Consider the following 23,403-nt stretch of genomic DNA (forward strand, 5'->3'; position numbering starts at 1 on the left):
GGGGCTAATATAACAAACTACACAGGCCAAGGTCATCCTTTCTGGAAAGTTTCTCTCTGCATAGGGGTAAATACTTGACAAAACACAATCACAACCAAAAGAACAGATAATAGTAGAACCATCGTGGTAAATCATGATTATAAAAACATCATACATAAATAAAATTGGTTTAATCAAGGTATTCATTTGTTAAGTGATATTTGTCATAACAATTGTTTTTCTTTCTTTTAAACAACTTAAAGGAAGATTAAGCGTTAAAAAAGAATACTAGATTATAAACATTTTAAATAACATACAGAGACAATGGAGAGAAACACTTAAAGATCAATATTACTGTGGATGCAAGAACACAAAACTAATAGTCGCATCAACAGGGTTTATTGCGTGACGTTTGACAGTTTACAGTTTATACTTGGAGCCATGGCTTTAGGACGAATGGTGACGAGTCGGTAACGAGTTGAAGCGTCGATGAGTTGAACAGTTGATGAGGTTCAGGAAACTACAATAAACAACAGCCTTCTGTAAATTCAGAAAATATTTACCAGTTTTCCTAGTATTTAGCACATTCAAAATTGCATCAAAATGAAGCAATAAATACATTGACTACAATGAAATTATGCAAAATTACCAAGCACACATTTGCAAATATAATGTAACAGTTGTGTGAAATATCTAAACAATTTTGCACTAAATTAATATTTTGGCATATATACAATTTCAGGACGTTCAGAAATAAACATAAAACCTAGTAATGAAAGGCAAAGGTACTCACATGTGTCCCTACATAGTTCAAATATAGCAGGCAGTAAGGTGAGAACCTGGCAGCATGGAGGTCCAATACACATTGGTGAGCATGTGCTTCGAAATTCATGAGCTTTGAAGAGGTTGCGACATGACCTGTGAGCTTTGACATTGCACATGAAGGTTAAGGTCACGGGGTAGTGGAAAGTTACTGAGAACATGTAAACATTGTATGCACGTATCTCAGAATTGATAGTTACGTGGAAATTGAACTTTAGAACATTAGTGTAATGATAAAGTGTCTTAATCATTGGACCACCATGGATAATAAGTTAAATCAATTGTTTTAATTTTAACTTGATTTCATGTCATTTCATTCCTAACAGTTCATACTTTGAAGCATTAGAAAATCTTGCATCTACGTATACAATTATATATATATATATATATATATATATATATATATATATACAACAAAAGTATCAACATGGTTTATTTTAATCTACTTTCTAGTACAAAAGAAATTCGAATGTTTTTACGATATATTCATCATTTCAAACAAATTTGATAAAAGTTAGAAATTGGAAAATATATTTTCTAAAAAATACAATGGAATAAAGTATTTATCCAATTTAGAAAATCGATTATAGACGTGAAATTGTAAGAGTTCTAGTATAAATTCATATGTAAAATTGTTTACACAAAAAAGAATTACTTAAGATGATACTGACTGATAATGATATATGCTCCACTTGCAGCTGTACTAGCGAAGATCTTTTTCATATTTATTGTGACTGTGAATGTGTTCTTGCCTTTTGGATGTAAGTTCAGTCATATATACATTTTGGCTTGATACTGATAACACTGTTCAGAAAACCCATTCTCCCAGCATGTAAAAGATTTATAAATGTCTCAAGCATCAAGCAGGAAATGTTATCCTTTAAGACCTTTTCAAAGGTTGTCACGGACATTTGTAAAACAGAAAAAAAATATATTACTTATAACCAGAACAATATTTATTTTACATTAAATGGAATTGTTTGATGAACATTTAAAATTCATATGTGCATTGTGAATATTTAGATCCTACTCATCGTTTATTACTGTATTTAACAACTATGTTTGTAACCAAAGCAAACAATTTTTGTCCAAATTTGAGTCTGCTTTTATGCCTTTAAGACACCACATGGCACCACTGATCGACTGAAGCACTAAAATATAATGTAATTATAGTTCGGAAGGTTATACATATACACTTGTATTCACCTATCCCCTGTTTAAGAACAATGCTTCCCACCATGTACAATATATTTAATATCGCATGCTGTTATACCAATACCTTCCTCAATACATTCTCCGTATACTATGAAAATTGAAAACAAATCTGTTTTGAAAAAAAATATAAATCTTTTTGTGTGTTTAATATAACAATGAGTAGATGTTAAAATTGTATTTAACCTTTGCGGTTTCTGAATTATTGCCTTAGAGTTAATTATGGGACAAATCGGGTGCATACTTTTAATACTATAAACAAAGACAGGTGTATGATATAAATTCCAGTTATTGAATAAATGAAGCTATTTGGACCAAAATGGTCCATCAGTAAGCCGGTAATTAAGGGTAGAAACTGTAAGCCTGAATTTGCACCTAGGGACAGCAAAGCAATATTTTTAGATGATAGACATACATACTCTCTAGTCCATGTAAATAGACTGCTAAAGTGGGGACCTGAGAAAAAGCCAAGAAGGATCATGCTGATCCAAAGGGAAACAAGCCCATTGTACAGACTTAGGAACAGCATTACAACGCCTGCTGTCATTCCTACAAAAGAGACTGACAAAATTGGAAATGTCCGTACCCTGTCTATAAAAAAATAAGGCACAATCCTTCCTAAACTATAGAAGATCCAGAAGACTGAGGTCATATTTGAGGTGGTGTTTAGATCGACTTTAAGAGCACATTCAGTTCCAAATGTAGCTAGTAGGTTGCTGATACAACCAACTATGGCCATTGAAAACAAACTGAAGAGACACATAAGGATGACGAACATGTGCTGGATGCAGCTTTGTGATGTATCTGTGCTTTTATCTATTGATGTGTAGGGGTTTGTAGGATGATCTTGACTGTTCTTTCCTCGTCTGTAACATATAATCAGTCCTACAGTCACTGGTATTGCAATACACCCAAACAGTATGAATGGAAAGTCAAGAAATGTTGAAAAGTTATCACACCAAGACGAATTGTTGGCTTCCGCTTCCGTCAAAAACAAATTAACACTGTCAAACGTAGCATTTAACAGCGATTCGTTAAGTGGGTTATAAAACGTCACGTTCGTGTAAATGGCATTGTCCAACATGGTCTCGCCAGTTAGCATTGCCATTGATCTGTCAGGTGAAACCGTTATCTCAGAACTATTAAATGTGACGTTATTGTCACCAAATTGTTGTTTAGGGTTATCGTTAGGTGTGCCTTGCATCATGATAGTAAATAGTCCATCACTAAGGAACGGCTTCTCCAGAAGTGGACTTAGTGTAGCTCCAATCGCAACTCCACTCTGAATTAGATGGATTGTCTCCGCCCTTGTAGGCCAGAGGAGATTTGTCGTATACAAAGATCCTGTTGAAAAAAAGAATTAATATAATTACGCTTTATTATATATTTTGTATTTCATTTGGTTATTTACCATGCAATATCTCAAATAGTAGAATACTCACTCAATCATTACAGAAACATTACTAAAGAAGGGTTTACATCATTCTTGACTGTAAAAATACATGTATAAAACATGTAAAAGCTCACCGACAGCAGAGAGACCATTGGTTGTACCATATATGAAGACCAATATCTCAAATAGTAGAATACTCAATCATTACAGAAACATTACTAAAGAAGGGTTGACATCATTCTTGACTGTGAAAAAACATGTATAAAACATGTAAAAGCTCACCGACAGCAGAGAGACCATTGGTTGTACCATATATGAAGACCAATATCTCAAATAGTAGAATACTCAATCATTACAGAAACATTACTAAAGAAGGGTTGTCTTCATTCTTGACTGTAAAAAACCATGCATAAAACATGTAAAAGCTCACCGACAGCAGAGAGACCATTGGTTGTACCATATATGAAGACCAATATCTCAAATAGTAGAATACTCAATCATTACAGAAACATTACTAAAGAAGGGTTGTCTTCATTCTTGACTGTAAAAAACCATGTATAAAACATGTAAAAGCTCACCGACAGCAGAGAGACCATTGGTTGTACCATATGTGAAGACCAATATCTCAAATAGTAGAATACTCAATCAGTACAGAAACATTACTAAAGAAGGGTTGACATCATTCTTGACTGTGAAAAAACATGTATAAAACATGTAAAAGCTCACCGACAGCAGAGAGACCATTGGTTGTACCATATATGAAGACCACAGGTCCAGCAAGAGCTAAACCGCCAGTGTATGGAAACAGAAACATGGCCAGACCACGTGTGATGGTGATGATCGCAAGAACTATAAACGCGGGAAGTTTTTCCATCAGAAGACTGGATACGACAATGGCTGCTAGTGTCCCCACGCCGGCGATCAGGAAGAGAAAGGATATGGTGTGAAGGCTGACGTTCCACAAACACATGAGGTCTGGCAGAACTGGCCCGATACCAGCCAGAGATATGCCCTATGGGAGTAAACCAGTATGAAGATGCAATAATTATGTCCTCTTTCGTAAGAAAAGGGAATGGAATATTGATGTATAATATCAAAGTGGTTGTGAAATACATTGTTCGAGGATGTATACTATCCACAGTGGTTGTGATGGATATTGTATATGGATGTATACTATCCACAGTGGTTGTGACGGATATTGTATATGGATGTATACTATCCACAGTGGTTGTGACGGACATTGTAAATGGATGTATATTATCCACAGTGGTTGTGACGGACATTGTATATGGATGTATACTATCCACAGTGGTTGTGACGGACATTGTATATGGATGTATACTATCCACAGTGGTTGTGACGGATATTGTATATGGATGTATATTATCCACAGTGGTTGTGACGGACATTGTATATGGATGTATACTATCCACAGTGGTTGTGACGGATATTGTATATGGATGGATGTATACTATCCACAGTGGATCATTAGGACATTGTATATGGTCGATTACTACAATATTATGATATCAATGTGTGAAAACGGACCTGCACCTGTTGAATTGTGATCCATTATTTGTCGTTTTCACTCATTTCAAGCATATCTTGTATGTCAAATCATCCATGTTCACAGTAGAAGAATCAAATGTTGGAGGGAGATGTGGACGAAATGTAGTTCTGGCGTTATCTCGAGTGTATTGTTAACATAATCATTGTATTTCTCAGCTGCATACACAATAAATGCTAAGCATGTTATATGGATCAGTAATATATTCACAGAGGTAGCGTCGAGCATTGTGTGTGGATATATGTTATTCATAATAATCTTTTTGTATAAGGATGTATACTTCCCACTGTGGATGAGAAGGACATTGTTTATGGATGTATACTTCCTACTGTGGTTGTGAAGGACATTGTATATGGATGTATACTTCCCCCTGTAGTTGTGAAGGACATTGTATATGGATGTATACTTCCCACTGTGGTTGTGGGGGACATTGTTTATGGATGTATACTTCCCACTGTGGTTGTGAAGGACATTGTATATGGATGTATACTTCCCACTGTGGTTGTGAAGGACATTGTTTATGGATGTATACTTCCCACTGTGGTTGTGAAGGACATTGTTTATGGATGTATACTTCCCCCTGTAGTTGTGAAGGACATTGTTTATGGATGTATACTTCCCACTGTGGTTGTGGAGTACATTGTATATGGATGTATACTTCCCACTGTGGTTGTGAAGGACATTGTTTATGGATGTATACTTCCCCCTGTAGTTGTGAAGGACATTGTATGTAGATGTATACTTCCTACTGTGGTTGTGAAGGACATTGTATATGGATGTATACTTCCTACTGTGGTTGTGAAGGACATTGTATATGGATGTATACTTCCCACTGTGGTTTTGAAGGACATTGTATATGGATGTATACTTCCCACTGTGGTTGTGAAGGACTTGTATATGGATATATAATATATTCTCAGTGGCTGTGTACAATGGACAGTGCTATTGCTGAGATTACATATGCTCATTGGAAGGATTTTATTTTACATTTGTTAACGCATACCGATGTGTAAATCACATGTTTTTAACAGAATAAGTATCAGAGTTTACGATACTGCACATTACTTTTTAACCTATGATCTCCTAACAAATACTAGATAGATCCTGTTCCAGTAATCAAAACACGTTCTAATCATTCAAATACATACAGTCTTCAAGAAACGCACAGGTAGTATGTAGTTCATTGGACCTGACTACACAAAATATCCGATATATAAATTGGATATATGTTATTGGAAAATGTTGATAGCCTGGTATTCGACAAACGGTGCGTCAAAACGGAGCCATCGGTTCGCAATGTCTGAAACGGCATTGTTTTCACATTTGTCCAAAAATGTCATGGAGGAAAACAGTAAAGCAACATGCACGTGCATGTTATGGCATTCGTAACTCGTGGTAGTGACTATAAAAAGGAAAGCATAAGCCAATAATTTGTCATTCAATTGTCAACATTTTTCAAGTTCGAAAATGCCATGACTCAGCACTGCCGATCGGAACATCGCCATAGGACGTATCACGTCCACCACAGCACCATTTTGCCGCCTTTGTGACCGATACACACAGTTCAATTCCACTGCAGACCGTCCGAGAACCGGCCGATCAAGAGTTACCATCCCTGCACAGAATCGCTACATTGGACTGTTCCACTTACGCCATCCTAATGCCACAGCTAAGGAGACAGCCGAACGCGTCCCTGGTTTGAGGAGGATATCGGACCAGACTGTCAGGAACCACCTTCGCGAGGCTGGAATCGATTTGAAAGACCAGTTATCGTCCCGATTTTTCGACAGATCCATCGACAGCGACGCCTACCTTGGTGCCATACCTTACAGCCATGGAATTTGAGAAACTGGAGACGAGTGTGGTTTAGCATTGAAACAAGATTTCTTCTTCAACGGCGAGATGGAAGACAACGTGTTTATCGTCGTCGAAATGAGCGTTTTGCCCCACATTGTGTACGTGAATTCGAAACTTTCGTTTGCGGTAGTGTCATGGTGTGGGCTGGCATATATCCTACACCACGAGAACTAACTTGGTTGTGGTTCAGGGGAATTTGACAGCAAATCGCTACATGAATCAAATTCTTCAAACTCACCTTCTTTCAATCACTGACCGCTGTTCCAACGCTCCACCGAACACACCTCGTGTCACGGTAGACTACCTTCATAATGCCAAAATCAAAGACTTGCCCTGGCCGTCTCCAGATCTCCAGATCTCAACCCAATCCAACACCTCTGGGATGAACCCGATCGACGTGTACGTCAACGACAGTACACGCCGCAGACATTCCCACAACTGGCCAAAGCGTTACAAGTAGAATGGCGCAGAATTCCACATGACAGAATTCGAACACTAATCCAGTCAGTGTTGAGGAGATGCAGAGCCGTGATTGCTGCCCGGGGCGGTCACGCGAGATGCTGAGTTCAGCGCAACCTTGTGGCCTTATGTGACATGACAACAGTTTTCAATGCCTTTGTACATCGACATTATGTGACTATCGAGCTCCAAAATTTCATATTTGTATCTATGATATTAAATTAAATATATCGACTTTATTAGGGACAATAAATTCACGTAAAATCTACCTGGGCGTTTCCTTTTTAGAAGAGTGTATACTGTATACGCGTCACGTTCTCTCTTTGACATATTGAATTAATAGCTGACTACAACAAATGACAACTTTATGTAAGCTTACGAAAAAATTAAAATAAACGAATTTCCAAACGAACACCACATACATCATAGCATATTACATGTCTCTTATTCAAATGTGTGTAGTATATAACAACCATAACAAATAATTATGACATGTTTTATATTTGTATTGTTTCGTATGGTACAAAATGATGCATATTTATTTCTTAGGACTGATTGAGTGATTATTGTTTAACGACATATTAACAATCGTCTAGCTCTGCGCGGCGATTGTTCCCTTGGATAATGGCTCACATGTAACAGAGTGAAGTGTCTTGCAAATTGTTCTCCTTATTGGTGAACACACAGCTCGTCACGCCGAAGACCCAGGTTCGATTCCCGACATGGGTACAATGTGTGAAGCCCATTTCTGGTGTCCCCCGCCCTGATATTGCTGGAATATTGCTAAAAGCGGCGTAAAACCATATTCACTCACTCACTCCTCAGATTTACAAGGCGTTAATGAGGGCATATGATCCTGGGTGGTAAAGGTATCGGAATATGTCAAAATGAAGTAACATGAACCCAATATTTTAAATGTTGAAAACATATGATGATCTTGGTATAGTATAATATGGGCATATAAAAAATAGTCAAATTGTTTATGGAGGTATACAATGAATAGTGGTTGTGAATGGCATTGCATATGGACGCATACTATTCACAGTTGTTGTGTAGGAACAAAATTTCTAAGTTTGTTGACAATAGTGGTCCAAACGGTCTTTTTATGTACGCACACTTACCACAGTGAGTGTGAAACAGAACAGGACAAGCATTTCGAAATATTTCCTGTCTTCCATGTTTGTCGTGTGCTCTTGTTTCTGAAAACATAAACACAAAACATATAACTATTAAATGATAACTTTAAGCAGTGCTAGGATAGGCAACATATAGAACATGTGTGAGGCCTTACCATGCATAGCGTGAAAATGGAACATAGCGATGTCTTAACAATATACTAGTAAATAATTGGTGAGCGAGTAAACTATGGTTTTCCGCCGCTTTTAGCAATATTCCAGCAATACCATGGCGGGGTTACCTGAAATGAGCTTCACACAATGTACCCATGTCGGGATTCGAACCCGGGTCTTCAGCGTGACGAGCGAACGCTTTAACCACCAGGCTACCCGACCGCTCCACAATATATATAAAAGCGACAAAGCCCTTTCCATAGTCATAAGAAAACTCTGCTAAAAGCAGAGACACTTTTACTATACCAACAATATTTTGATTAATGTTTATGAATTACTATCAAATAGTGTTTGCGAAAGGGCGAGCGTGTCATGCCTCAATGCTGGCACTTGTCACAAACACACGCAAAGGCAAATCAATTGTTCACCTAAAAACCACGGGAACATATGGTACAAGTCAAAATAGGGAATTGCATCGGACAACAGTTTTGCCACATTTGCCCTAAATTTGGAAATGTCCTCATGTCTGACATGAAACTGTTTCAAAGCTTCATTGAGGCCTTCTGGTGTTTTGGTTAATGTATTGGAGAGCATACATTAATTGTGATATGAAACAAGACTGATTTGTCTTAACTTTATGTCTCTACGGTTACATACCAGTGAGGACAGGGCGGATAACAGTGGAGACCCATTATGTAATATGGACAAAAGTAACGTGTAGGGTTCATGGCCGAAATGTCGAACATCTTTTATGTCGTAGGATCTAATGGCAAAATTACAAGGTTGTAATCAATGCCCAGGACCCAACTTTCGAAACTGTGCAATACATTAACAAACCATTTTGCGGTACGAAATTAACTTATGTTCTCGTGAGAATTTCTCTTTAAAATAAACAGTTTTAATAATTATAAAAGTGAAAATAGACTGAAAATAGATGAGTTTTGAGATGAAAGTCAAATGAGGTGATATGAGTTTAACGTCGCGTCCAAGATTACTGCACTTACATAGCGACGTTCATGCACGTGTGTGAGTGTGTGTGTGAGTGAGTGAGTGAGTGAGTGAGTGAGTGAGTGTGTGTGTGTGTGTGTGTGTGTGTGTGTGTGTGTGTGTGTGTGTGTGTGTGTGTGTGTGTGTGTGTGTGTGTGTGTGTGGTACTAGTCCGAACTAATGCCGTATTTAAAGTGCTAGCCCACAGAGATACCATGCCGCAGTTAAACATAAATACCAAAATCAGACACAGTATACTGACTCCGAGCCGACCAGTCCTTGTTTTAGCCCCTTAATGCCGAGCGTCAGGTAGGGTAACAACAAATATCATCTTTTAACGTCTTTTGGTATGAGGCGGCCGGGGATCGAATACCGGACCTTCCGTTCTCCGGGCGGACGCTCTACCACTAGACCACGGATGCGGTCTGAACGTGAGTTGATCCAGTGTATACTATAAATGTCAGATTGGGTTTACATCTGGAGACATGGAGGACCATGGCAGGACCTGTATGTTGTGATCCCTGAAAAAGACTTTTGTCAGTCTTGCCGTGTGAAGTCGGGGTTGTCTTGTTGGAAAGTGACGTTCGCTTGTTGCATACTGGGACAGACATGTGGCCATGTAACGTTGTACCGTTAAATTCTCCAGAATTGCACCAAGTCTGTTCTATCAGTGTAGCAGATTTCTGCCCACATAATCACACTACCACTACCAAATCTGTCCACCTATATGCAGTTTCGTGCATAACGTTTCCCTGTAAACACGTTGTCTACTATCCGCACGGCGAAGAATAAAACGTCACTCTGCTGTCCGAGGTCACGTGTTTCATGACTTTCACAATGTTGTGTTTGGGATCTTGATTTTTTTTTTTCGGTACTGTTCTTGCGAAATAAATCACTTAGTTTCATTGCCAGACATTGGTGTATTTTCCTCTAGTTTCAAATCAAAACAAAAGATATACTCCCTAAGTTTTTGCATCGTATATATAAAGCAAGTAAACATTAGAATATGAATGTTCAAAGTAGAAACATAGTTTTAATAAATAGGAAAATATGATGATAAAAAGATAAACATTGATGTGTTATCAATGCAGACAAGGTTACCTGGAGATTTTAATTTAGATTCAGTAGTACCCTACACCTTATCTCAATTCTTCTGTGACATGATATATATACAATTATAATACAAATGGGTTATCGCCAATTTCACAATCCGGCGTTTGATCACGTGATGCAGATACAGTTTACTCTGCATAATTCAAACACTGCGTTTCACCTATTCACTATTCACCTTTCTGTAAGTATACGACCCGTGAAGATCCACGTGATTGGGATCGATGACATGCATCAATCAAGTCAGCGAGCCTGACCACCCGATCCCGTTCGTCGCCTTTTACGACAAGCATAGTCGCCTTTAACGGCAAGCATGGGTTGCTGAAGACCTTTCTACCCCTGAAAGACAAAGGACAGGATTAGGTTTAGTATCTAAACATATTTTAAAGTGTTTGGGACATGATATTAATGTTCCTGCCAGATCAAAGCAAGCTGTGGAGACATCGTGTAACAGATGTTATTCCTCACCTGTGTTATGGACCGGAACAAAGGGTGTTTTCAAGCAAACGGGTCTGATTGGCAGAGAATTGGAACAAGGCAACTGGTCTGACCAGGGTATGTTCCAAAAACAAAAGGCCGATTCAGAGGGTGTCCATAAGGCAAAGGCTCCAAGCATATGCAGTTGGGCTGACGATGTAACCATGGGTTGTTCACAAGGCGACGGAATAACCAGAGACAATCTGTTGACAAATCTGCAGGTCCGACAAGGAGTTTACGAGATCGTGCAGGATGCACTCTCAGTTTATATCATGCACCTAACGTTGAATAAATTAGCCACCCTTGCCAACGCAACAGCTCTGTACTTATGATAGCTAACTGTATAAATATGTATACATGTTCTACGCACAGGTGATTTCTTCTTTCTCGTTAAAGCGGATAACCGCCAAATCGGCAAATAGTTATATAGTCACTGATCAGTGAGTGAGTGAGTGAGTTGGGTTAAACGCCGCTTTTAACAGTATTCCAGTTATATCGCGGCGTGTCAGCTGAGCCTGACCACCCGATCCTGATCTGTTGCCTCTTACGACAAGCATAGTCGCCTTTTTCGGAAAGCATGGGTTGCTGAAGACCTGCTCTACACCGGATCTTCACGGGTCTCAAAATTAAGTGTAATACCAGCGCACCACTGCTTAGTATATGAAACAATTGTAATATAGGTTAAAAGAGCCTCAGCTTGTCAATATAATTGTCAATAAAGGTTTTTAATAATGTATTAAATCCATATACAAGTATATATTCCATTGGCACAAACTCAGAAACTTATTTATTTTAATGCTTTTTATGTAATTTGTAATATTTGACTGAATTAATTATCCATTGCTCTATGGCCCTATGCTAGAAGTATATCAACCCAAGCATACCATTTTAAGAACAAATTGGTAGACGTTTTAGTTTTTTACCAACATCTAAATGTTACAATATGAAATCCACAAAATTATCAAAACCGTTTTAAACAAAATGAAAAGTTTTTTTGCACAAATATATCTGCTCAGCTCAGAACAATTTGCTAGTGGGACCTCTATTGTATGGTATGGTATGGTATGGTATGGTATGGTATGGTATGGTATGTACCGCCTCCGTGGTTCAGTGGTAGAGCGTCCGCCCGGAGAGCGGAAGGTGCGGGGTTCGATCCCCGGCCGTGTCATACCAAAAGACGTAAAAAGATGGTACTTGTTGTTACCCTGTCTGGCGCTCGGCATAAGGGGCTAAAACAAGAACTGGTCGGCTCGGAGTCCGTATACTGTGACTGAGTGGGGTATTCATGTTAAACTGCGGCATGGTATCTCAGTAGGCTAGCTAGCACAATAAATCGGCATCAGCCCGGACTAGTACAAGCAGACACACACAAACACACACACACACACACACACACACACACACACACACACACACACACACACACACACACACGTGCATGCACGTCGCTGCATGAGTGCAATAGTCTTGGACGCGACGTGAAAGCCTGGTGTGGTATGGTTTGGTTTGTGAGATGTTAATTCTTCATATAAAATTTGATGAAGACATCTCTCATCGAAGAGTAATACAAAACAATGGCGCGTGGCGTTACAACAGGCAAATGTGTTGTTTTAGTATTCAAAGTCATTCACAGGATGTCCCTGGATTGTTCAAGTTGATCGTCTTGTAAGACTCAAGTGTATTGAAAGTGGGAGTAGACTGAATGACTCCACTTCTGTTAATAGGTAACAGGTGCATGCAATGATTCATGAATTGTGTTGTTGTAAATCAAAAGTAGTCATTTGTTATGGTTGGTAATATATTTTAGAAACATAATTTAATCAGTAAAATCAAGTTCAATTTGATCATGTCAGTAAAAATAGTCAATCTGCTGCAACAATTATATTAATTTGAATTTCATACAAATATAATATTTGTAAAAATAACTTTAAAATATACCGTTGTAATTTATTTTCTATAAATTGTATGAAACGAATAAGAACAATACCGATGAAATTATTAAAATGACATGTGCTGTAACCTAAATGTGTCTGGTGCGTGAACAGGCAAAAAGTGACAAGATGAAAAGTGCGCTAAATGAAATTATTCAATTTATGTGCCTAAATAAGTCTTCAATTAAAATTTTACATTGCGTCGGCAGGATTGCTGGACCTGTGAAGATCCGGGGTAGAAAAGGTCTTCAGCAACCCATGCTTGCCGTAAAAGGCGACTATGCTTGTCGTAAGAGGCGACTAACGGGATCGGGTGGTCAGGCTCGCTGACTTGGTTGATGCATGACATCGATCCCAATCACGTGGATCGATGCTCATGATATTAATCACTGGATTGTCTGGTCCAGACTCGATTCTTTACAGACCGCCGTCATATAGCTTGGATATTGTCGAGTGCGGCGTAAAATAACAAGCCAACCACATAGTTCGTTAGAAATTTGCGTTCACGGTTTACTGAGGAACTTTGTGTGTGCAAATGCGTGAAGTTTTGACGTTGTTGCGTCACACACCATTTCTGACATACTACAGATATATCATGGCACAGTATATATGGCGGATATAATGACGGCAGATCCCTTCATAAAAAAAATAATCTCGTGACCAGATGTAGAAATATAATCCGTTGCGGTCATAGACTGTTATGAAGCGTTTAGATATTCTGGAATACGACGACACTACACTAAATGCTGATATTACATCAGACGAGGTCATTGCAGCATAAATGAACTTAAAACGGAAGAAAACGCCAAGACTAGATTTTATACTGAATGAACATTTATTCTATTTATTGGTATAATTTTATGTCGAGTACATTAATATTTCCTGAATCGTGGCAAACTGGTTTTATTCAACCCTTTTTTAAAAAAAGGATAACCCGCCACATAATTTTTATATTGAGCTGTTTAATGGTGTACCAAACGACAGATTAACTAAATGTTGTGACCATTATGAATTAATTTTGCATGTTCAGTCTGGTTTCAGAAAAGGCTTTTCTACAGTAGATAATGTTTGCATTCTACAAAAATGCAAACATGCAAAAATACTCACTTTGATACAAAATATATACAAAGATGCAGACTCCGGTGTTATGATAAAAAAATGATAAATCAGATATCTTCCCATGTGTTTCAGGGGGTTAGGCAAGGTGAACATGTCTCCTCACTTCTGTTGTCATTTTCTTCTGAATGGCTTGAAATCGTCAGACAAACACCTCTGTGGTGAAATCCAACTTGACTCTGTTTCTGATAACGTTGTATCTAAAGCTGTTATTGCCCTTCTTCTAGCAGAAACCCATGTAGATTTACAAAATATATACGATTGATCATTTTGCTAATTACTGCGAAACATGGAAATTGAATGTAAACTTTTATAAACCTAGAGTAATTGTTTTTGAACTGGGTCTGCAATAAGTTATAAGAGAACCTTTCTATTTCATGAATCAGACAACAGATGTCGAAGTAGCGTATACATACTAAGGAACCGTATTACATACAGTAGAAGGGGGCACATGTGGCCCAGTCGTCTAAGGCGCCGCGATTCGCTGTGCAGAGTTGCGTCCCTTGGGCACGCCAGAAACCTTTGATTGTGGGTTCGAATCCCGGTTCGCCCCGATTATGTTTCTAGGTTTGTCAGCACCATACCCGTGCTCGTGGGTTTCACCGAAGTGGTAAACGTCTAAGACCTGTATCACTTCGGGCTTTCCTCCCACATTAAGCTGACACGCCGTGATATAACTGGAATACTGTTAAAAGCGGCGTTAAACCCAACTCACTCACTCACTCACTACATACAATAGAACGTCTACATTTTGCTGTACCGGTGTGAAATATGGGATTACGAGATGTGTGATGCGATAGAACGTGTAAATCCCTACTTTTCTAGCTTCTGGATTAAGAAATTCAAGGTCTTCAGTGGACTCGATGGAGAACCTTTTCAGTTTATAATATTCAAACGTTCAGTAACCTATTGGTGTAAATGTTTTCTCATCCAAATAATAAAATTGCATCCTCTATACTAGATTATGTAACTCAACACAGTAAAGCAAGTAACAGCTTCCCTTGGTCGAATCATGTAAGATACATTCCTTCTGTCTAAATATATTAGAAAATGATTGGTTGGTTTGTTGTTGTACGCCGCACTCAGCAATATTACAGCTATATGACGGCGGTCTGTAAATAATCGAGTCTGGACCAGACAATCCAGTGATTGACATCATGAGCATCGATCCATGCAATTGAGATCGATGACATGCATCAACCAAGTCAGCGAGCCAGACCATACGATCCCGTTACGACAAGCATATTCACCTTTTACGGCAAGCATGGGTTGCTGAAGACCTATTCTACCCCGCATCTTTTCGGGTTATTAGAATCTGGAAGATGACTAAACTTCCCACGTGAACAAAGAGTGAACTTTTTGTAATTCCACATACACTGGAGATGAATTTCCTTATGTATTCAAATACTTTATATATGAATGTAAACCATTTCAAAATATCGGCAATTCTTCTCAAACAACAATATCTCTACAATCAGGAATGTATCTAAGTTCTTTAAACACTTTAATATGAAATTCAAATACATTGTTGTCTTGCAGTTCATAAACAAACAAACAAACAAACAAACAAATCATAACATATACTGCAATATTCTATTTGTACTCGTGATCATGTTCCGCCGATAGTTGGTTTATCAATAATAGACTATTATACTTGCCCTAATTTACATATACGAAAACCATATATTTAACTACGTGATGCGGATTAAACAGCTGTTGGTGACTTTAACTTCATATGTTATTGCATTAGTCACAGAACAGCTGCAACCACCTCATGTTTTGTGGAAAGCAATACATATTAAATATTCAATCCGTCTAATGAAATATTCAGTCTTTCATTAATGTCATTTATGTCTATAGTGTTTCAAAGAACGTATACCGATGCCGTATACCCATTCTCACCACCTTTTGGACCCCTAACCAGTCCAGTTCAGTTTATTTCTCAAATCTACCAACGTTGGTTTTTTGGTTTGGTTTGTTGTTTTACGCCGCACTCAGCAATATTCCAGCTATATGACGGCGGTCTGTAAATAATCGAGTCTGGACCAGACAATCCAGTGATCTACATCATGAACATCGATCCACGCAATTGGGATCGATGACATGCATCAACCAAGTCAGCGAGCCTGACCACCCGATCCCGTTAGTCGCCTCTTACGACAAGCATGGTCGCTTTCTATGGCAAGCATGGGTTGCTGAAGACCTATTCTACCCCGGATGACCAACGGTGGTCCATGAGTATAACATGAATTCAATACAGAGGCGGTAGTCGAACATATGTTGTTATAGGGTGGAGTCCACATATTTACATATGCATATATTAATATAATGTATCCTGACAATGTTTAAATATTGTTTGCTTTTACGAGCAGAAAATAATAATTTTAGATTTTACAGATTAGACCAATGTGACACAAGGTCTGGAAAATACAATATGTTGTTGGTGAAGAGCTTCGAATCGATATAGATAGTGAAACTCGACTTCAACAGCAGGTGAGTTGCATGAATTACTAAATGGGTCGTCATGTGCAGTGTAACTCCAGCGACCGGTTTCAATTGGTAGGTTATAGTAATTAACTCTGAATTATAAAATAGGTTAATAAACATCTTTTGGCATAATAAACTATATTTTTCAGATTCAGATTTTATATTATGATACATATTAAGAACATTACACTTATCCCACAGTTAAGCAATTTATGTCACCACCTCCTTTTGTAAATATATAGATACGCAATAGAGTTTTCGTTTTGCTAATTTTAAAATTACTGTATAATTTGTGTGCATAACAAAATAAATAATCCCTTTCTAAAATCTGCTTGAGCCAGAGAGGATGTCATTTATGTCTTAGATTTTCGTGAGGCTTGTATGTAGATCACAGGTAAATAGTTTCCCAAAGCAGTTCGAAATGGTGATTTGGGTCGAAGTAGTCACCTTTCTTCGTGTATATCGGTTTAATCATACCTTTAATACAGAATTCTGGGACAAATTAGAATGCAGTATTACTTTGAAAACTATTGTCAGTAGTGGGACCACGATACATCAGCAGCACCAATTAAATATATCGTTTTCAAATAAATCTAATCTAGAAAATTAATTTCTTTTCAATTTATTAAGAGCTGTGAGAATTTCTTCACAATTGATATCTTTGTTTACAATTTCGATATCACACGATCTATCTTCGACTACATCATCATTAAAGCCATCGTCATAGCTGAAAAATTATTCAATATCCGGGGTCTTTTTCCGGAGTATTTCTATTGTTTAATAATTTGTCATGTGACTGATCAAGTTGTGCTTCTATTAGTAACTTCACTGTAATGGAGGGGCTCAAAATCAAGGACCGCCTCCGTGGTCTAATGGTAGGGCGTCCGCCCGGTGAGCGGAAGGACCGGGGTTCGATCCCCGGCCGCGTTATACCAAAAGACGTTAAAAGAGGGTACTTGTTGTTACCCTGTCTGGCGCTCGGCATTAAGGGGCTAAAACAAGGACTGGTCGGCTCGGAGTCAGTATACTGTGTCTGAGTGGGGTATTCATGTTAAACTGCGGCATGGTATCTCAGTGAGCTAGCACTATAAATCGGCATCAGTCCGGAGTAGTACAAGCAGCCACACACACACACGTGCATGCACGTCGCTATATAAGTGCAATAATCTTGGACGCGACGTTAAACCCAATTTCACCTCACCTCACCTCAAAATCAAGCGACGGCAACAAGATGGCGCCTGATCGAGTCGTCTCGCTCGCCGAGGCATTACCACTATCAAATTAAAAGATATGGTCACTTGGCCATCCAAGTGTTAACAGACAAACATGTTCTCAGAGTTAAGACCTAATTTTAGTGTATTGGTAATGTTACAAGACCAGTAATTAGAAGTTCTTCTTAAGGGCTCGAAAATACAGTTCGCGAGGACTCAACTGACAAGCGAACATATTATTCTGCACGCAAATCTCAAGACACAACAAACTCTTCCAGGTCAGACTTACTATTCTTTACACAAATTGTTTTCCTTTTGACAAGATTAGCTCTGTTAAACACACGATAGGAATAGATAAAACGTTATTATCTCAAAGGATGAGATTACATGACCTTGAGAGACCCTAGAAGTGGAAACAAGAGATGAGCGGATGTTGTTGACGGTGACGAAATGTCACCATATTTGAGTTAATGCCCATGTTTTTAAGTAAAGTAGGGCTGTGAGGCTTTGCAAGTAGATGAAGCATCGACGAACAGTATTCTTACATCCGATCAGTCACATTAGCCATGTTTGACACACGATGGATCACGCAGTCAGACAAGCCATTCTTAACACACTATGGAGTCAGACTAGCCATTCTTAACACACGATGGGGTCAGAGTAACCATTCTTAACACGCTATGGAGTCAGACTAGCCATTCTTAACACACGATGGGGTCAGACTAGCCATTCTTAACACACGATGGGGTCAGACTAGCCATTCTTAACACACGATGGGGTCAGAGTAACCATTCTTAACACACTATGGAGTCAGACTAGCCATTCTTAACACACGATTTGGTGAGACTAGCCATTCTTAACACACGATGGGGTCAGAGTAACCATTCTTAACACGCTATGGAGTCAGACTAGCCATTCTTAACACACGATGGGGTCAGACTAGCCATTCTTAACACACGATGGGGTCAGACTAGCCATTCTTAACACACGATGGGGTCAGAGTAACCATTCTTAACACATTATGGAGTCAGACTAGCCATTCTTAACACACGATTTGGTCAGACTAGCCATTCTTAACACACGATGGAGTCAGACTAGCCATTCTTTACACACGATTAATGACTCCAGTCAGACTAGCCATTCTTAACACACGATCGAGTCAGAGTAACCATTCTTAACACACTATGGAGTCAGACTAGCCATTCTTAACACACGATGGGGTCAGACTAGCCATTATTAACACACGATGGAGTCAGACTAGCCATTCTTTACACACGATTAATGACTCCAGTCAGATTAGCCATTCTTATCACAATGGATGACTTCAGTCAGATTAGCCATTCTTGTCACGATGGATGACTACAGTCAGACTAGCCATTCTTGTCACGATGGATGACTACAGTCAGATTAGCCATTCTTGTCACGATGGATGACTACAGTCAGACTAGCAATTCTTGTCACGATGGATGACTACAGTCAGATTAGCCATTCTTATCACACGATGGATGACTTCAGTCAGACTAGCCATTCTTATCATGATGGATGACTTCAGTCAGATTAGCCATTCTTATCACAATGGATGACTTCAGTCAGATTAGCCATTCTTAATCACGATTGATGACTTCAGTCAGATTAGCCATTCTTATCACGATGGTTGACTTCAGTCAGATTAGCCATTCTTATCACACGATGGATGACTTCAGTCAGACTAGCCATTCTTAACACACGATGGGGTCAGACTAGCCATTATTAACACACGATGGAGTCAGACTAGCCATTCTTTACACACGATTAATGACTCTAGTCAGACTAGCCATTCTTGTCACGATGGATGACTACAGTCAGATTAGCCATTCTTATCATGATGGATGACTTCAGTCAGACTAGCCATTCTTATCACGATGGATGATGGATGCCACCAGTCACACTAGCCATGTTTAACTACAGTGGATGACTACAGAGACTAGCCATGCTGATTACCACATCAGCTACAATTCGTGGCAAAACCACCATACATTTCAATGGTACATCTACATATCCTGAACACGTTATGTGCCACATGTTCTTACGTTTAATGATTGAACACAATTCTATATGTTTAGGCCTCTCGAAATGAGGTTTAATTTTTGGACAAAGAGCGGGGTAGGGCTTTCTATCGAAACTCATATTTTACAGTGTATGATATCGGGTAACAAATGGTGTGCCTCACCTTTGTCATGAATCGGAACAGAGGGTATGTCCAAGCCAACGGATCTGGCCCGAGGATGTTCCCAGGATAATGAGCTTGACCAAAACGTGTTCACATACAATTGGTCTGACGAAAGAACGTTAACACGGCGTCTCCGGAAGAGGCCGATTCTGAGGATGCCCGTAAGGCAATGGTTCTAAGCACAGGAAGTTCCCAAGGCCGACGATGTAACCATTGGTTGTTCACAAGGCGATAACCATAACCAGAAAGTCCCAATATTACTGCTGATGACCTTGAATTATGTTGCCAAAAATACAGGTCCGAACAGGAGTTCGCGGGACGGGTAGTGCATGATATGCTGACAATTTACATTACACTTCCTTAACGCTCCGCCACAAACGTATTCATGCACCTGACGTTGAATAATTTACCCATCTCTGCCAACCCAACAGCTGTTTATCCATTAAAGTGAGTGAGGATGGTTTTACGCCGCTCTTAGCAATATTCCGGTGGGGGGGGGGGGGGGGGGGGGGCACCAGAAATGGGCTTCACACGAGGTACTCATGTCGGGGAATCCATTATATCAAACGCAGATGAGATGTGTTCCTTCTGTAACAAATGTTATATTTGGGATAACACTTTCTTAGTAGTGTGGGTTCGAATCCAGGATGGGACTCAACCCCAATCTGTACTTTACTATAATTGAGTGAGTGAGTATGGTTTTACGCCGCTTTTAGCAATATTCCAGCAATATCACGGCGGGGGACACCAGAAATGGGCTTCACACATTGTGCCCATGTCGGGAATCGAACCCGGGTCTTCGGCATGACGAGCGAACGCTTTAACCACTAGGCTACCCGACAGCCCTACTTTACTATAAAAGTGTTATCCCAAATATAATATTTGTTACATTTGAACACTTTCTAAACTGTGTGTTCTTCTTTCTGGTTAAAGTCGATAACTGCCAAGTGGGCTTAAACCGACAAATGGTTATATACCCACTAATTAGGAGTATCTGTTTCCTGGGAAAACAATGGTTTTTTTCACACATCAGGCTATTGTTAAAAATGCTTACCAACGGGTTAAACAAACGTGCTTCATTTTCCCCATGAGAACGGTACTCCCATCCCACGAGGGGATCACTGGCTTGAAGAAACGCTCGCTCCTTGGCAGTTATATCATACGTTCATTCAAATATGCATTCACTTTTTTCAACAAAAAACGCGAAACAAAATACCCTACACTTAGTGTATTATCATAGGCAACACTAAAACATAAGGAAACTGATATTTGAATTAAATCAAATATCACCATGATCACGTTAATGGTTGCAGTTCATAGTGTATCGTTAATGGTTGGTTGGTTGGTTTGCTGTTTAACGCCGCACTCAGCAATATTCAAGCTATATGACGGCGGTCTGTAAATAATCGAGTCTGGACCAGACAATCAAGTGATTGATATCATGAGCATCGATCCACGCAATTGGGATCGATGACATGCATCAACCAAGTCAGCGAGCCTGACCACCCGATCCCGTTAGTCGCCTTTTACGACAAGCATAGTCACCTTTTACGGCCAGCATGGGTTGCTGAGGACCTATTCTACCCGGAATCTTCACGGGTCGTATCGTTAATGTGACAATGCCATCGCAACCCCACACGACGAGTGACACCAGCCAAACGTGCCATGCTTAACACACGAATAACACGTGCAATGTCAGTCAGACTACCCATGTTTCCAGACGAGGGGCTGCAAGGCTGTGACAAATGGTGCACGAGAAGTATTGCCCATATAATCTAAGCACTCGCTGGAACCAGACCACGGTCAGGTCCGTGGGTTAGCAACTACACCCGCAAACGAACGTATACGTTCACGGTTTGTGACGAAACTATAAAGTACATTGATATATTGCTACCTGGTAAAGTTGTAGCTGTCTGGCCCGCCGCAGAATCCGGATCTACCACAGTTCACACTACTGACGCGTCTATGGGCAGCCATTATCACGTGATCATCTAGTCATTCTTTGGTGAACAAACAAGTAATGAATATGCTTATCAAATCATCAGTGCAAACCGATATTGTTATCAGGATTTTGAAAAGGCATTATTTTTTTATATGAAACAATTTTGCTTATATTTCATAAACGGTGTGTCTGGTGAAGCCCAGAAAGAACAGAGAAACAACATCTGTATGTCCTAAATATTAAAAACCTGTAATAAAATTATATTTCTGTTCTGTCATGCATGTGTGTCTTGATAATAAACATACTTATTTGTGCATGAATGTTATTTTAATAATAACGCATTCTGCCCGCGCTAACTATATTTACTACGTAGCATACATTGTTGTCGCTGCGTAAAACCAACCAAATACACACAATATCGTGATCCTATATATATGCAAATGAGGTCCAGAAACTAATTTGGATGAGCTCCATACTCGCTGGCCAAATATTGCTTTACGTTCCTAAAACGTTTAGATTAATGTTTCTTAATGTGGGCGGTCGGGTAGCCAAGTGGTTAAAGCGTTCGCTCGTCACGCCGAAGACCCGTGTTCGATTCCCGACATGGGTACAATGTGTGAGGCGCATTTCTGGTGTCCCCCCGCCGTGATATTGCTGGAATATTGCTAAAAGCGGCGTAAAACCATACTCACTCACCCATTCTTGATGTGGGAGGACATTCGTGACCAACTCGTGTTATTCCGGGACAAGCCGGTTACGGAAAGGGACGAGTGGTGACGAATGGTGGGAGGACTTACGTAAACAAACATGGCCGCAAATAAGTTCGCACTAGACTATATTTAAATGGAGGCTTTGGCCAGAAATTGTATTCGTAAGCGGGTTACAAAGTTACTTTAGTGAATGAAGATATACCTTTGGTTATTCTCATAATGACATGGTGATATATCACAAGGAGAAAAGACTCGCAGTACACCATTTTTGTGCCTAATATATGATATTTACGGGAAGGAAACACAGTGTGTTGATATTATGTATGATAACGCATGTTAAACATCTGTTTATGATCCAGGAACTGTGTGGATAGCTCAGGATGTAGGCGATAAGTTTACGTTTATAAGTTTATCTAACATACGCGATCAGGATTGTTCCACCGCCTCCGTGGTCTAGTGGTAGAGCGTCCGCCCGGAGAGCGGAAGGTCCGAGGTTCGATCCCCGGCCGCGTCATACCGAAAGACGTTAAAACATGGTACTTGTTGTTACCCTGTCTGGCGCTCGGCATTAAGGGGCTAAAACAAGGACTGGTCGGCTCGGAGTCAGTATACTGTGTCTGAGTGGGGTATTCATGTTAAACTGCG

At 39.5% G+C, this 23,403-nt stretch overlaps 1 protein-coding gene across 1 annotated transcript; it reads right to left on the reverse strand.

Annotated features, from left to right (window-relative positions):
* Positions 1–1,210: 1,210 nt before the first annotated feature.
* LOC124122495 (major facilitator superfamily domain-containing protein 4A-like) lies at positions 1,211–22,090 on the reverse strand. The gene is made up of 4 exons (XM_046485533.2): positions 22,001–22,090; positions 8,411–8,488; positions 4,133–4,418; positions 1,211–3,357 (listed from the first exon to the last, which is right to left on the reverse strand). The coding sequence occupies exons 2-4, from the start codon at positions 8,465–8,467 to the stop codon at positions 2,234–2,236; spliced, it is 1,467 nt and encodes a 488-aa protein (XP_046341489.2). The 5' UTR covers positions 8,468–8,488; positions 22,001–22,090; the 3' UTR covers positions 1,211–2,233.
* Between the last annotated feature and the right edge of the window lie 1,313 nt (positions 22,091–23,403).

This window comes from Haliotis rufescens, unplaced genomic scaffold (genome assembly GCF_023055435.1).
Source record: "Haliotis rufescens isolate VD_foot unplaced genomic scaffold, xgHalRufe1.0.p SCAF_13, whole genome shotgun sequence".
In the NCBI taxonomy this organism is placed as follows: domain Eukaryota; kingdom Metazoa; phylum Mollusca; class Gastropoda; order Lepetellida; family Haliotidae; genus Haliotis; species Haliotis rufescens.

Bases quoted from the DNA above. Each gene is read 5' to 3' on its own strand.
- LOC124122495 (XM_046485533.2), bottom strand. From the start codon at position 8,467: ATGGAAGACAGGAAATATTTCGAAATGCTTGTCCTGTTCTGTTTCACA. The intron at 4,419-8,410 runs GTAAGTGTGCGT...TTACTCCCATAG, and splicing joins TCTGTTTCACACTCACTGTG to GGCATATCTCTGGCTGGTAT. The intron at 3,358-4,132 runs GTGAGCTTTTAC...TTTTTTCAACAG, and splicing joins CAATGGTCTCTCTGCTGTCG to GATCTTTGTATACGACAAAT.